We start from the raw sequence: 17,352 nt of genomic DNA, 5'->3' as shown, positions 1-17,352 counted from the left end.
TTAAAAATGTATAATATAAAAAAAATTGCGAGATTTACATTGCTAAATAAGGCGTCATCGCAGTCTGTTAAAAAGGTCTATTAACAGTTTTCTTCAGAATTCATCTACTTGTATGCAGAAGTAATGAAATATTCAAACATTAAATTTGTGTTGGATTATTTTAATTTTGGGTGTGCACTGTGTTGAGTGATTACTTGTAATAAATTCTGTACATTTTCATCTTTATGATAAAATAAAACTTGGAAAATGTTTGCCAAACACCAATCAAGGGATTGTAAAGACCAGAATATATTAGTTGCGTAAACTCAAAAGCAATTCAATAAAAGGAGGAAGAGCTTGACATTATAAAGAGGGGGAAACCCTACACAATCTTGATTTAGAAGTTAAAAATGTGTATATAGTGCAAAAGAATGGGCCTAAACATTTTCAGGTCATCTCTTTATCTGGGTCGACACTGATGAAGGAGTTATTTTACATTTTGTTCACTTTTTAGGTTCTAAAAAAGATATTGACAAATAAAACTTATAAAACTTAGACAAATATACATTTTATTTGATGCATCTCTTAGTCTGTGCCATTGTTTGCTAGAAGTTTGGTAAGACTGTGCCAGCATTCTGTTGAGCAAAATGAATAAACAACAATTAATATTTATGTTTAATATGAACTACATCTTAAATAAGACACAACAACCCACCAGTATGACCTAAATGAAACTTTATAAACATATGCATTAGGCTATTTTTCATCTGGAATTTAATTCCTGTACTGAACACAAAATCATCTTTTTCTGCCAGTTCCAAGATGACAACACACTGATGTACCTGTCATCTGAAGAGAGAAACTGACCATGGCTTTACTTTGTACTAGTAGGTACAGCTCCTCAGACAAGTCAGCTGTCATTGTTGTCACATTCCACACCGAAGCAGATGTATTTTTAGCAGGGGACTGTGATCCCTTATCGGACTCTTCCCTATTGTGCCAGAGTAGTGTTACAGCTGTGTGACACTTTCCCTAAAACTTACAACACACAAAGCTTCAAAGCAGACAGAGAAATGGGGAATTATAAATCAAGACCTACTCAGACATGTACAGGTAAATAGATGCTTCTTTGAAATGATTAAATGCTTTATTAGTTCTATTAATTGAAGATTAAGTATTTTCAGTGTTTTGTTGACAGTGAGTAAAGGTTGTTCTGTATATATTTAAGATTATACAATGAGTATATTGTGTTCATATAGTATTGTGGCCTTGATTCAATGTTTTTTTTTTTGTTGTTTTTTTTGCCTTAGATGAGTGGAAAAAGAAAGTGAGTGAGTCGTATGCAGTCATAATAGAGAGAGTGGAGGAGGACCTGAGAATTAAAGAGGAGGAGTTTAAGGAACTCAAGCATGTTTTCAGGTTAGATGGTTGGAAACTACAAGCTTTGTTAGACTCCTTTGTATTGTACTATTATTAGTGTATAAACTGTTCCAGCAAATGAGCACCAAGGCCTGCGTATCCATAATAATAACATTGCATACGGAGAGAGTGAATGTGGAGGAGGCTGATTACTGTTTTAGTTATAGTAGATTATGTATGTTTTTAAATGTCCCTAAATACTAGTTATCCTCCGTATTATAAAACATTGTATTGAAACGGAGCTGAGCATATAGAATTACTGATTCCTCTGTGTATTTATATTTACACAGCTCAGATGAGGCATTCAATAAAGTGAACCTGAATTATCGTACAGAGGGTGGACTGTCCCTGCTGCATCTCTGCTGTATATGTGGAGGTAGAGCTAAAACATGCTCAAAAGCTATCTGTATGTCATCTGTTAACTTTGAAAGCATACATTTACTTTAACTCTGTAGGAGTGAATTTTGCCTACTGAGCTTCATGCTTAGTGCATTTATTTCACTGTCATAGGACTTTCATAAAATGAGATGTTATTCTAACTTTTAGATCTACTATAACTATATTTGGTACCAGGGAATAAAGCTCACATCAGGACCCTCATGTTGAAAGGTCTGCGGCCATCCAGACTCACTCGGAATGGATTCACTGCTCTGCACTTTGCTGCATACAAGGTCTGTCAAAGTTTAATTCAGGATGCTGTTCTCGTCTTATGAATAATTAAAACACTGTGTACTGGTTAGGCATGTTAATGAAGTGCTCAAATGACAATGTCCACAAAAATGGTTGTTTCATCGAAATGTAACAATATGGCATTATAGTTACTAAAAAAAATGTGGAGTGGTGTTTACTTAACAAACCAAGCAGAAATTGCTAGTAAATTTAACAGACCATATTTTCAAGTAAAGGCTACACACAAATCTTCGTGGCTTTAATTAGAAATTCTCAAGTAAAATTGACTTTGCAATACTCTTTTTCAAGTTAATTGTACTTATTTTTTCTTTGAACATGTTACTCAAGCAATTTAGCACTGAATTAAACATTGCTTTTTGAAATGTACTTGCTTTCATTGTTTAAAAAAAATACTCATGTACCACATGACACACAGAAGACTTCCACAGGAAAGCTTAATGCATGCTATGTAGTCTATTAGACAAAATTACCTTGCATTACTACCATTAGAAACAAGATTCAAAACTGCGCATGCAGATCTGAACACTTGGTACACAAAACACAATGACGGTAACAAACAACAGTTAATTTTTTTTATCATTAACAGGTAATTTTAAGTAGAAAATTAACTTCAGACTTCACAAAACAAGAAGTTACCAAACGTAACAACAAAATCAACAATAAAAACTGTGTAAATCAACTTACAAACAGTGAAACTAATTAATTATTCAAGCCCAGTGCATGCTGAGATCACCAACTATGAAAAATGTTATTTTCTTGTGAATTTTACTCAAATTAGCGAATAAATATGACAAGGATTTCTACTTTAGAATTGATACATGATGACGCATTGTAAAGATAACAAAACAATCATAAATAATATTTACTTATAAGCTAGAGCATTTATTTTTGCATGTTTGAATTAAGTACAGCTGTAAAATTTACTTGATTTTTTCAAGTTCACGCTTAAACTAACTTATTCAATGAAGAAAGTACTTAATCTTTTCTGCAATATTTACTTCACCACAAAAACAAAAAAAACAAAAAAAAATTCTGTTCAAAATTTCAAAATTTCAAAGAGCCAAAAATCAGTGCTTAAAGAAATAAAGGTCATAATTTTCTCCCCCTCATGTTGTTCATCTAAGCCTCAGTCACCATTCACTTTCATTGCATCTTTATTCATTACAGTGAAAGTAAATAGTGATTGAGACTAACATTTTGGCTAACATCTCCTATTGTGTTCCACGGAAGAAAGAAAGTCAAATGGGTTTGGAATGACATGAGGGTGAGTGAGTGAATGATGACAGAATTGTCATTTTGGGGTGAGCTACCCCTTTATTATTTGACTGTATAGCACACCACACATGCGTTTCTGCTGCAGAAATGTATACCAAGATCTTTACGACTATTCCAGTCTGTTGCTGATTCCAGCTGGTTTTTTGAATTTTGCTTTGATTGTATTAAGATAATTGCATCACATTGCAGACACCATACCAGCAGATGATTGATTGCTGAGTGTTTTTGTTCATCTGTAATGTAGGATAACGCTGAACTGGTTACTGCTCTGCTACATGGTGGAGCAGACATCCAGCAGGTGGGGTATGGAGCCCTCACTGCCCTGCATATAGCTACAGTGGCTGGCCATCTCGAGGTGGGTACTGCATATGTTTTTAACACAATACAGTTAACCTAAATTAAAGGGAAAGTTCAACCAAAAATGAAAATCATAATAAATTTTATTTCTTCCATGGAACACAATAGGAGATGTTAGGCAGAATGTTAGGGACTCTTCTGGCTAACATTTCCTTTTTGGTTAACTAAAGAAAGGTGAACTATCCCTTTAAATACTGGTAATTGTATGGCACTGCCTTTTAGTACACTTTAACTCCAAAGTCTAACTGCTTCAAATGATCTTCCTTAGGTATTTCAAGTACTTTTGGGAGCTTTTGTCACTAAATTGTTCACTCTATTTTCCAAAGGCTGTTGATATTCTATTGCAACACGGGGCCTATGTCAACGTCCAAGATGCAGTGTTCTTCACCCCTCTACATATTTCAGCATACTTTGGCCATGAGCAGGTCAGATATGCTTGTTTTGTGCCATAATTGTCTGACAGGTGCATAACACTGATCGTAACATTTTCTTGCTTTACCTGTGGGACAGGTGTGCAAGCTGCTGATGAAGTTTGGGGCTGATGTGAATGTAAGTGGAGAGGTGGGAGACAGGCCACTACACCTGGCCGCAGCTAAAGGCTTTCTGGGCATCGTCAAACAGCTGATGGACGACGGAAGCAAAACTGAAGGTGTGAGCTTGAAGAGCCCTGGGCCCTGGGCCAATCTATTACATATTTCATAACTATAACATATTTCACAATATAGTCACTATAAAAAATATAAATGTGGGGGCATTTGGGTGATTGACAGGGGTAGTTGGCATGTCCTGCAGTGTGAATAGCTATACAATGCTATACTATCTAAAACTGCTTTAATAATTATTCTGCATGCAGTATTTTATTTATTTATTTATTTATTTTTACCTCATATTAACTGAGACTTCATGGAAAATGTGTACTCTTAATAGTTTATTTGTCACATTGCAGGACCATTTGAAATGAACTAGTGAAGGCAAAAAATGTTTTATAGAAATCGTGACTTTTTGACATAAAAAATGTAATCCAGAATCTTGATATTGATAAAAGACCATGAACACATTATGCATCAACAACCTACTGTATTAATAAGCAGTTTTCTACTGTATCAATATAGAAATTTAAATAATCTAACATTGATTAAAGAATTACATATAGACTTTTATCTATCCCTTCATATACGTAGTCAATGCTCAGGACAATGAGGACCACGTTCCTCTTCATTTCTGCGCTCGATTTGGACACCATGAGGTCGTCCGTTTTCTGCTGCAGGGCAGCTTTGATTTACAACCGCACTCCGTCAACATTTATGGGGATACACCTCTCCACCTGTGAGTTCACCTGAGCGAGATCCTCACACAACACAAGTTGGTAGTTAATTAGCAAATGGTGGCAAATTACTTATGTGGAATGAAAGAAATCTGTAATACAAAGAACTGTTATAGTGATTCTGATTTGAGTCTCATATTTCTTGTCAGAGCCTGCTACAATGGAAAGTTTGAAGTGGTCAAAGAGATCATTCAGTTATCTGGCACGGAGAGTCTGTCTAAGGAGAACATCTTCAGTGAGACAGCTTTTCACAGGTAACGTCCCTACATCAGTTCAACAGACTACCTCAATTTGCTTAGTTTCTTTTACAAAAGAATTAACCATCATTGTTAACCTATGCATTATATGGGTATATATACAGAAGGTAATATTGCTGTAGCATGAATAATTCAAGTCAATGTGATTTATTTATATATTAGAAATATTAGCTCTATTACATATAGCCCATCACAGATTACACTAGTGTGGTACACAGTACACACTAAAGGTACACTGACTGAGGTCCAATTGTCCTCTTTAGTGCCTGCACCTATGGCAAGAACCTGGAAATGGTCAAGTATCTGCTCAGTCAGAATGCCTTAAGCATTAACCATCAGGGACGAGATGGACACACAGGTAGGATGACAGCAATAATCTGTACATTTCTGTATGAGTCACACTAAAAATGTTCTGTTTAACACAGGTTTATTGTTAATTATTTTGATAGCCTCGTTGACCTTATCACCTTTGAAATGACAGGTCTACATAGTGCATGTTTCCATGGACACATCCGACTGGTCCAGTTCCTTTTGGACAACGGGGCAGATATGAACCTGGTAACTTGTGACCCAAGCCGTTCCAGTGGAGAAAAAGAGGAACAGACTTGCTTAATGTGGGCCTATGAGAAAGGTTAGTTTTGCAGCACATTTAGCTTTGTTTTATATACCTTTGTGCTATCTATCTATCTATCTTTTTCCCCCTTTTAACCCAATTTGGAATTTTTCACCCAGTTCACTTTTAAGTCCTCGTGGTCGTGTAATGATTCGCCTCAATCCGGGTGGCAGATGACGAATCCCAGCTGCCTCCGCGTCTGAGACCATCAACCCGCGCATCTTATCACGTGGCTTGTTGAGCACGTTGCCACGGAGACATAGCGCATGTGGAGGCTTCACGCCATCCACCGCGGCATCCACACTCAACTCACCACGCACCCCACATTATAGGGACAACGAGGAGGTTATGTGACTCTACCCTCCCTAGCAACCGGGCCAGTTTGGTTGCTTAGGAGACCTGGCTGGAGTCACTCAGCATGCCTTGGGTTTGAACTCGTGACTCCAGGTGTGGTAGTCAGTGTCTTTTACCACTGAGCTACCCAGGCCCCTATCTTTCTTATTTTAACTATCTATCTATCTATCTATCTATCTATCTATCTGTCTATCTATCTATCATAAAGTGACTAAAATAAAGCTGTACAAATCAGCCTTTTTATCATTTATTTTTGTGTGCTTTTTCCAGGCCACGATGCCATTGTTACTCTGCTAAAACACTTCAAGCGACCCCAAATGACTGTCTGTCTGTCTGTCTGTCTAGCATCTGTCTGTCTGTCTATCTATCTATCTATCTATCTATCTATCTGTCACTCTTTCTTTCTATCTATCAATCTAGCTTTCTTTTTTAACTATCTATCTATCTATCTATCATAAAGTGACTTAAATAAAGCTGTACAAATCAGGTTTATTATAATTTATTTTTGTGTGCTTTTTTCAGGCCACGATGCCATTGTTACTCTGCTAAAACACTACAAACGACCCCAGGATGACTCACCCTGCAATGAATACTCTCAACCAGGAGGGGGTATGAGACATTCTCTATATTCACTCTGGCAGATTTGTAATGTAAACTGGCTGTATGGAAAATTCTGTTGCCATTGTTAATTATAAGAAAAGTATGAAATAAAAAGTTCATTTTGTTAGTTGTGAATTGTGATCTGTTACAGACGGGTCCTATGTTTCCGTACCCTCTCCCCTAGGAAAGATCAAAAGCATGACTAAAGGTAATGCACACACACATACACTCACAAACAGTTGACTCACTGAATCACTGTTGCTATGATACTCTTTTTATGTCCTGAAATGCTGCTACCCACAGTCAGCAATATCCTCTGAGATACTCCAAACATCCTCCCACAGTGTAATTGTTTCAGTTTAAGTCTTTAGTTTGTATCTGCCCATATTTCATGACTGATGGGCAGATGTGAACAACATAAGCTAAATGAATCATGATTAGAGTTTTATAAGATGTTTGATGTGAAGGTATAAAACAAACAAACCCCTCTTGATCCTCTTTTCACCTTTAGAGAAGGCAGATGTGCTTCTGCTGCGAGCAAGTCTTCCATCAAACTTCCACCTTCAACTCTCCGAGCTAGAGTTTAACGAGATTATTGGATCAGGTACATCAGTTTAATAATGGGGCTACATACAGTGACCCTTAGTATTTTGACAGTGAAGACACATTTAATTGCATTACATAACAAAATATCAAATCAAGTGGCATCTGCAAACAAATGGTTTTAGACCTTTTTCTTATCTAAAATCACTATTCTGAGAAATATTTGTAATGACTTTTAACCAACTGGTGTCAAGGTGATTTTTGTTGGATATATGAAATCAGTTCCCCTACAGTTCACATGGTGTCCTAGCAAAGTAGCCACAGAGATGGATTATGACATTAACTTTGGACATGTTCAACTAAGTTTGACAGCCAAATGCGTTTTTTTCTTAATTGTAAACAATTTCAATATTTACATTATTTCATCATTCAAAACCCAACCAATTTATTTTTGTAAAAATGCTTTTCTTGAAAAGTGTGCTATCTTTCTTAAAAATAAATACCAGTTGGTTTGATATTTTGATAGGTAATTCAACGAGATACATTTTAAGTGTGGCTTACAGTAAGTATCCAAAGACTTTTTGGGGCCCCATTAAGCCCTAATTAGTTGAAACACTGCACCTCTGCAACCACAGGCTCCTTCGGAAAAGTCTACAGAGGAAGATGCCGCAATAAGATAGTCGCAATTAAACGGTAAGAGCATTTTTAAACATTTGTTTGTCCTCGTCCACTTTATGGTGGCAAAGACTGTATCATCTTTGCATTTTTCCACAGGTACCGTGCAAACACTTACTGTTCAAAGTCAGACACTGATATGTTCTGTCGGGAGGTGTCCATCCTGGGTCGTCTCAACCACCCCTGTGTGATCCAGTTTGTGGGGGCATGTCTGGATGACCCCAGTCAGTTTGCCATAGTAACCCAGTATGTGTCCGGAGGATCCCTGTTCTCACTGCTGCATGAGCTGAAGAGGTGAGAATGCTTCACTGCTAAGAATGAGGCTGGGAAACATTGTACAGGTTTCAAATATCCTTCCCAAATTCTCTAGAACCTCTTCTTTTGTTCATTCTGATTAATTCAATTTAATTCAGTTTATTATTAAAGGGATTGTTCACCCAAAAATGAGAATTCTCTCATCATTACCCTTATGTCATCCCAGATTTGTATGACTTTCTTTCTTCTGCTGAACACAAACATAGATTTTTAGGTCCATACAATGCAAGTGAATGGTGACCAAAACTTTGAAGCTCCAAAAGGCATATAAAGGCAGCATAAAGGTAATCCATAAGACTCCAGTGGTTTAATGTATGTTTTCTGAAGTGATCCAGTTGGTTTTGGGTGAGAACAGATTAAAATATATTAATCACAGCGATCATATCACTTTAGAAGACATTCATTTAAACACTGACTTGCATTGTATGGACCTACAGAGCTGAGATATTCTTCGTTTGTGTTCAGCAGAAGAGAGAAAGTCATACACTTCTGGGATGGCATGAAGGTGAGTAAATGATGAGAGAATTTTCATTTTTGGGTGAACCATCCCTTTAATAATGTGCTAGCCAGAGGTTGCAAATGTTTCCTCCTCTATATAAGATTTTAAGTAGTATTTCCTTCAGCTGTTGCCTTTGGCTAACTCACATCTTCTTTTCTGTTCTATTTATTTATTTATTTATTTATTTTCTATTTTCTGTAAAGTTGCTTTGGAACACTTTGTATTGTGAAAAGTGTTATACAAACATTTTTAATTGAATTTAATTAAAGCAACATCAGGGTCTGTTTATAGACTGAGACCTGCATCAGTTCCACTAAGCCTCTGATTTCTTCTCAGTGCTCCATATGTAGTTTAAGGTGATCGTCTCATTGATCTGTTTGAGTTGGAATGATAGGTGCTTTGATCAGTGGGGGAGTAGGTGTTCATTTAATGATGCCTTAACATCCAGGATCATTGATCTGCAGTCCAAGCTCATCATTGCCATTGATGTGGCCAAAGGAATGGAGTATCTTCACAATCTGACCCAACCAATAATTCACAGAGACCTCAACAGGTTAGTCACCATCATCATTATCATTACCATCATCATCACATGCACATTCAATAATCTTGATGTTCCTCAGTCCATCACTCTCCTACTATATTGTTAAAACCAGGATATTTTGAGTTCCACATAATAGCACTGGCAGCAATGGTGAAACATGGTATTGTGAGATCTGGGTTGTAAACCTCCATTCACCTAGTGATGTCTTTTCAGTCATAATATTCTGCTCTATGAGGATGGGCACGCTGTGGTGGCTGATTTTGGAGGTAAGGAAAGCCACACAACACAACTTAAGACGATATGACACTTTCCAGGTCTTACCTCACTATAATTGTAAATATACCACATAGAGACTACTTTGCAAATCTTTAATCGAAAATCTAATTTAACCTGGAAATAATCCGAAAGTTTTAGGATTTTGAAAAATTGAAAACAAAGAAATGTTATGTCAAGAAATTTGTGATTTTAACTATGTTCGTTAATTGTTTTTAAAAAGGTCAGGTTTTCTTGCTTTCATTGAAACACACAAGATTCTTAAATCAACATTCTTAAATCATTCTGGGATAACACAGATCTTAAAATTTTGCACAAACTTGTGGAGTCCATGTCAGGTTGAGTGCATGCTGTCATTAAAGCAAAAGGGAGATGATATATTGTACCAAATACTAGAAAATTCTCAAATGCAAGTCAATTTTTCAGTTCAACCTTTCAATGTAATTATTATGCTGAAAATATCATTTGTCATGGAAAGATATATTACATCACAAAAAAAAATAAAAATAAATAAAAATAAAAAATAGAATAGAAGGATTTTCACTAGTGGTCTCAGACTTGTTGGCCCCATTGTATATGTAATGATAATGTTTTTGTACTGTTCTGCAGAGTCTCGCTTCCTATTATCAATGGATGAAGACAATATGACCAAACAACCTGGGGTACATACGTCCTCTCCAGTCATTCTGTGTGCTTAGTTCATTTTGTTTATTAATTAACACCTTGAAAAGGTAATGTATAAATAACCACATCCAACTAATTCAGCACATGTGAGCAATTTTCTGTTCTGCTTACATTGTGGTTTTGGCACTCTCATATGTCAATTTAAGTACGTCAGAATGTCCTGTGTGTTGATGTACTTTGGTTTTAGCAATTGTAAGTCACATAGTGTTTGTGTTCATCAATGAGCTCTCCTGATGCTCTGTAGAACCTGCGCTGGATGGCCCCAGAGGTTTTTATTCAGTGTACACGCTACACAGTGAAAGCAGACATGTTCAGCTATGCCCTCTGCCTGTGGGAGCTGCTCACGGGAGAGATTCCATTCGCCCATCTCAAACCAGGCACTGCACCCCTCTATTTACTTCTATAATAAACATAAATACTGTCTCAAATGATGTTCTTTGCACTTATTATTGGGTCATAAGGTTGAAGTTCAGTCTTCCAGTGAGTTTTTATCTTAATTTTCATGGTATAGCCAGTTGACTTATAGAGTTGGGTATTGTTAATTTTTAAATTAAAAGGCCGTGCCCATTCTGTGTTCACTCCTTATAGCTGCAGCCGCTGCAGATATGGCCTATCATCATGTCCGTCCTCCAATTGGATACTCTATCCCTAAACCCATCTCAGCACTGCTGATGAGGGGCTGGAATGTCTGTCCTGAGGTGAGTGGCCCACATCTATCCCTAATGAAGCCCACGTGCTTCAGATAAGACAAGTACGATCATGAAATATGTAAAGTAAATGCAAATGTGTGTAAAATAAGAATTCTTAATTTGAATTCATTCATTTTCCTTTTTTAAATTAAAATATTAAGATAAAGTTTATCAGTTCCTAAGTAAGTTTAAGCATTGCTGAAAGGGTATAAAAACAGATATTCTTAAGACTTCAAATTTGACATTTCTGTCCATTCACGCCATATACTTCTATTATAAAAGGCAGCATTTGTGGCTTAAAGGGATAGATCACCCAAAAATGAAAATTCTCTTATCATTTACTCACCCTCATTCCATCCCACATGTGTAAGACTTACTTTCTTCTGCATAACACAAACAAAGATGTTTAGAAGAATATGTCAGCTCTGTAGGTCCACACAATGCAAGTAAATGGTGACCAGACCTTTGAAGCTCTAAAAAGGCCACATAAATGTAATCCATATGACTCCAGTGGTTTAATCTGTATCTTCAGAAGCGATATGATAAGTGCGGGTGAGAAACAGATAAATATTTAAGTCCTTTTTTTTTAAACCATAAATCTCCACTTTCACTTTCACTTTTAAAATGTGGAAAGATTGTGAAAGTGGATATTTATGGTAAAAAAGACTTAAATATTGATCTGTTTCTCACCCACACATATCACTTCTGAAGACATGGATTTAACCACTGGAGTCATATGGATTACTTTTATGCTCCCTTTATGTAATTTTTGGACCTTCAAATGTCTGGTCACCATTCACGTGCATCATAAGGAACTACAGAGCTGACATATTCTTCTAAAAATCTTTTTTTTGTGTGTGTGTGTTCAGCAGAAGAAAGAAAGTCATACACATGTGGGATGGCATGGGGGTGAGTAAATGATGAGATAATTTTCCTTTTTGGGTGAACCATCCCTTTATGTTTAGTTTAAATTGTATTTTAATATATTCAACATGACATCAGAATTGACCCTTTTTACTTTAATGATGCATATTCCTAGTCTAGTGTGAACTATTCATTGGTGCATGTTATTCCAAAGAAAAAAGTCTCTCTTTGTCATTTTTAATCAAAATGTAATAACTTGCTCTTTGTCTGAAATGCCTTTCATTGCCTTTCAAGTCCTGCCCTTTATTTATTTTTTTTCAGTTAATTTCCTGTTACACTTCAAAATAAGTCAAAATAGGGATGCAAAATGTGTTGCAAATGGCAATTCATGTTGACTTTAGCTCCACTTCAAGAACTACATATGTGTGCCCCTGAGCCTGTTTATAATCAGTCTGATTAGCCAGAATGCCTTGAGCTGAGGACAAATTGTATTTTTTTTTTCCTACCTGTTGCTAGCCTACCACATCTCCGTACAACAAACCTGTGCCAGTTGTTTGTTCATGTACAGCCACCATATGATGTTCTCACAGCTGGTCCCTCAGGTGCATGGCTGAAACTGTGTCAAGTGAGCTTGTTAGGAATGTGCCCCGCTACCTAGTGCAGCTTGACACTATTCTCTAGAGCACAGAGCTTTTGCTGAACAACACTTTGGCAGAGCCAGGAAAAATAAGATGCTAACAACTTGAAAAATGCTTTAATTTTAATACCTTTATTTAATGGGCAGCTTTTAATTAACATCAAGATTTGAGTTTAACATTTAAATGAATGTATATTGGAAAGTAGATATCTTAGGTTTTTTTTTTTTTTCACCATTATTTGTCACACAATTTTTTCACAAAAATATTTTCACTAGTTTTAAGCATCTTTTAGTTCATTTTGAATGGTCCTGCTGTATAACAAATGTAGTCTCTAAATTAATATGAGGTCATTAAAGCTGCATGCATAATAATGATACAAGAATTAGCATAATGCTGTTTAAAAGAATTTAAGATGGAATATGCCATGTCATGGACTACATGGTCAAATTTCCCAAAGTATTTCATTTTAACTACCCATAAGTATATACAGTATTATGGACTGGTTACATAAAGTAATTTGTTTAAGGTGCAAACTGTCAGTAAAGAATACACAGAAATAATCAGGCAACACACCATACAAGAGTAAAAAAAGCAGAAAATATTATTTAGCTCATGACCACAGTAGTTCCTTGTGATTCACGACCTCTATCGTCATTCTTTATGTGTTTTTTTCTGTCTCGCTCCTCTGATGAAGTACCAATGAGTCTGGTCCTTTGAAGTCCTTCTCTTTGAATGATGCGTGGGCTGCGATCAGTGAGCCCTCTTCAGCAGAACGCCTGATTGAATAGCCAGAGAATAGTTTTCAAATGTACTCTAAACAATCCTCTCTGATGAATATCCTCAGTTTTTCTTTTTATTCTGTTTCAGGAAAGGCCTGAGTTTTCTGAGGTGGTAGCCAAACTGGAGGAATGCCTGTGTAATGTGGAGGTAAATGAGATACACTTTACACAAGGAAAGTACACCTTAGACTTTATGTTATCCCAACAAGGCAAGGTACATTTTAGTTTTGAAGTTTAACTGCCTCAACTAAAAGTGCAGTCACACTACACTTTGCGTTCGCTGTGTAAAAAAGTTCAAGTTTGGTGATCTCTGACCTGGAATGTGGATTATGTGAAGACATGTGCCTAACAGAAGATTGAAATGTCACACAATGACCTCTAAGCTTATAGGGATAGTTCACCCAGAAATGAAAGTTCTCTCATCATTTGCTCATGCTCATGCCATCCCAGATGTGTATGATTACTTTCTTCTACAGAAAACTAATGAAGATTTTTAGAAGAATATCTCAGCTCTGTAGGTCCATACAATGCAAGTGAATGGTAGCCAGAACTTGATAGGTCCAAAAAGCTTATAAAGGAAGCATAAAAGTAATCCACATTACTCCAGTGGTTAAATCCACATCTTCAGAAGTGATATGATACAGTAGGTGTGGGTGAGAAACAGATTAATATTTTCCTTTTTGAAAAGTCCTTTTTACTATACATTTTCCTCCCTACCCAGTATGTGACAATATGCACAAAGAATGCAAATCGCCAACAACAAAGGAAGAAGAATATGGAAGTGAAACTGGACATTTATAGTAAAAATGACTTAAATATTGATCTGTTTCTCACCCAAATTCATCATATCACTTCTGAAGATATTGATTTAACCACTGGAGTCGTATGGATTACTTTTATGCTGCATTTATGTGCTTTTTGGAGCTTCAAAGTTCTGGCCACCATTCACTTGCATTATATAGACCTACACAGCTGAAATGTTCTTCTAAAAATCTTCGTTTGTGTTCAGCAGAAGAAAGTCATACACGTGTGGGACGGCATGAGGGTGAGTAAATGTTAAGAAAATTTTCATTTTTGGGTGATCTATCCCTTTAATTCAAAGAATACATATTTCAAAGCTGTGTGTTTTTATTGTTGCAGGAAAGTGAATAGACTATATATTTTTACATTTTGAATATACTTTATATTGTACCTTTGCATATTTAAATTATGTGTTCTTCTGTCTGCCCATTATATGTTTGTGTGTGTTTCTATGTGTCCAGATAATGTCTCCAGCCTCCAGTAACAGCAGTGGCTCTCTATCCCCATCTTCCTCAACGGACTGCCTAGTGGCACGCGGCAGTCCCGGACGGAGTCACGTGGCTGCCCTCCGTTCACGTTTCGAGTTGGAATACGCCCTCAATGCTCGCGCCTATGCATTTTGGAGCCAAAAGTACACATACCAGCACACATGCGTCCTAAAACTATCAAAGCAGTAGCAGTATTGTGCAGTTTTAAGTTACCTCCAGAAGCTACTAAACACTGCCCAAAAAGACTATAAAGATTAGACTATAAAATGGCACATTTAGTTGTATTTGCTTAGAAGAGCACCATTCCAGCCTATTGCCATGTCACAAACTACATAGAGAAATTACTGAGAAAACAAATATGAATTTAAATAGAGGCATTCCACGGCCATTACGTTGTACCAGTGCATTAGTAGGAGTCAGGTCACCATGCTCTTTTGTTTGGACAGTGCCATGCAGTCCAACCAAAACACTAATGCACAACAGCCTGAAGTGCTGTTGCTTGGAAACAGACATGAAAACAAAAGAAAGCAAATGCAATGAAACTTGCATGACACTCACACTGAAAACCTTTGCTGGTGGTCACCTCTTAATTCTTTATGGGTGGTGATGAATGTGTGTTTTCTGAAGATGGGGGAAACCTGGCAACTGTCAACAAAACCACCAAGAGAGTAAATTACAACCAGGGACTCCTTCTGTAGAGCCAAAATGAGTTATAATCTTTGCAACATGACATTTTAGATGACGAAATTGTGAAATGCAGGCCATTTCATGGTCTGTGCAGTAAGTCGTGCTAAATTAATAACATGAATGACCAAATAGAAAACAAATTCAATAGAGGATCATCTGAGCTGGACAAACTCTTCAAGGCCTCATTAAGCTATGACAACAACAAAGAAAACAGAAGTGTATCCTATTTAGTGTCATTAAAATTTCATATCACAGAAGAATGCTTGTTCTGTGGTCTCTAGGGTAAACCAATACTTAACTCATTGTTGAATAAAGCCTTTCTTTTATGACAGCTCTGGTCGGCGATCCTCGCAGGGTTTGTCCCTGGATGAGATGAGGAGGAACATGCAGTTTCCACCCATTGACAGAAATGGTTTGTGATTCTTGTGTGATTCATGTGTTTTTATACAGGTAATAGCTTAATGGGGGTAACATATAAATGTGCTTCAGAACCTTGTTTGCAGGCAAAGTTAACAATTGTTGTTTTTTATTTTTAATAGAGACTGTATCACAGCATTCATGATAATTTAATGCATGCAAATACACAGGTTCCGAGGCTAAAAACCTAGATTTGCAAAGATGAGAGAAAGCTCTGTTTTTTAGCATATGGTGCAACAAGTGGGCGGCTGTATTTGACGTGCACACTGTGTGCATGTCGCTGATTGTGCTCCATACTGTTCCCACAGGATATGTGTCAGATCCCATGAGCACCATGCGTTTCCAATCATGCAGCAGCAATGGAAGCTTTGAGGACAGCAACTAAAAGCAGCAACTCTCCAAAGAACGTCACACACGAACACACACACACACACACACACACACACACACGCACTCACATATATGACTGATGATGACTGATCCAGAAATACTGATCCAGAGTGGGTGTTACAGTATAAGAACACCCATAAGGTAGAACACCCAACACTAAGTTCACATATATAATCATGACTTTTTCAAGTTATTTTGATTTATTTGTATTATTTTTAATTTCTTTGTCAAGCATTTTGTGTGATTTTTTTTTTTTATTTATTTTTTTTAATAATCATTCAGTGGACCCTTTTCACAGACTTTGGTTAATCATTTCCGCCTTGATTTAACAGCCTAAATAAACGAAACTTTTTTATATTTTACATTTTTTAATTATTTAATGTACATGTATAACCTCATTCTTTGTGTTATATTACCTTAGCTTTAATTTGAAAATTAATGCAATGGGGTTTCAAATATAACCATACAGGAAGTGACAGTAAATTTGTCATCTTTCTGTCTTCTGACTGCCATCACTAATCCATCTCTCTCCATGTACCTCAGTTGAAGTTTACCACACTATAGTTTATTTCCATGCTCCAAACCCAGAAATGTGAAAAGGGTCCATAATGAAATTTAGTGTTCAGTATAAATATTATCAGTGTTGGGTGTAATGCATTACTAAGTAATTAATTACTGTAATTAAATTACTTTTTCATTGAAAAAAGTAAAGAATTACTCTTTAATTTTTCAGTAATTTAATTACAGTTACTTTTGATGTAATTGTGTTAAATACCGTACTGACTAGAGAACAATTCTTTATAAAATAATAGTGAATTTAAAATCGAAATTTAACGTCTAATGTTAAAATGTATGTTTTCTAATTTAATGCAGCCCCCTTAAATTCTTTGGCCAGTTCATGAATAATGTTTTTGATTTTATATTATTTATTTGAAAGAATTAAAAAGAACAATTTCATGTCTATCCTTGTATTTTTCATCTGGTCGAGGTTGATAAGGGTTTTAGAAAGTAATTAGTAATAAGTAATGCAATTACTTTTCAGACAGAGTAATTGGTACAGTAATCTAATTACACTGTAGAAGATGTAATTAATTACTTTTTTAGAGTAACTTACCAAACACTGCATACTATTATATCTATGTTTTGGAGAAATTCTAAAGCCATAAAACTTTGATTATTGTTGTAAAAGTTTATATAT

At 36.2% G+C, this 17,352-nt stretch overlaps 1 protein-coding gene across 2 annotated transcripts; it reads left to right on the top strand.

Moving 5' to 3' along the window:
* The first annotated feature begins 964 nt into the window (after positions 1–964).
* LOC127415343 (serine/threonine-protein kinase TNNI3K-like) lies at positions 965–17,276 on the top strand. 2 transcript variants are annotated; one of them, XM_051654080.1, is made up of 25 exons: positions 965–1,092; positions 1,290–1,398; positions 1,689–1,774; positions 1,972–2,069; positions 3,608–3,718; positions 4,047–4,145; positions 4,231–4,369; positions 4,902–5,046; positions 5,194–5,298; positions 5,565–5,659; positions 5,783–5,932; positions 6,791–6,877; positions 7,020–7,076; positions 7,380–7,472; positions 8,047–8,104; positions 8,186–8,380; positions 9,349–9,453; positions 9,658–9,710; positions 10,327–10,379; positions 10,646–10,778; positions 10,990–11,099; positions 13,460–13,519; positions 14,634–14,803; positions 15,680–15,759; positions 16,073–17,276. In XM_051654080.1, exons 1-25 carry the CDS (start codon positions 1,053–1,055, stop codon positions 16,147–16,149), a joined length of 2,508 nt encoding a protein of 835 aa, XP_051510040.1. In that variant the 5' UTR covers positions 965–1,052; the 3' UTR covers positions 16,150–17,276. The 2 variants fall into 2 exon arrangements, with proteins under 2 accessions (XP_051510040.1, XP_051510041.1); XM_051654081.1 differs by lacking the exon at positions 965–1,092 and having other exon boundaries at positions 1,341–1,398; positions 1,945–2,069.
* Positions 17,277–17,352: the final 76 nt, after the last annotated feature.

Source organism: Myxocyprinus asiaticus, chromosome 24 (assembly GCF_019703515.2).
Source record: "Myxocyprinus asiaticus isolate MX2 ecotype Aquarium Trade chromosome 24, UBuf_Myxa_2, whole genome shotgun sequence".
NCBI classification, from domain to species: Eukaryota; Metazoa; Chordata; class Actinopteri; order Cypriniformes; family Catostomidae; genus Myxocyprinus; species Myxocyprinus asiaticus.
Note: the sequence above shows the minus strand (reverse complement) of the source record. Positions and strands in the feature narration are given on the sequence as shown.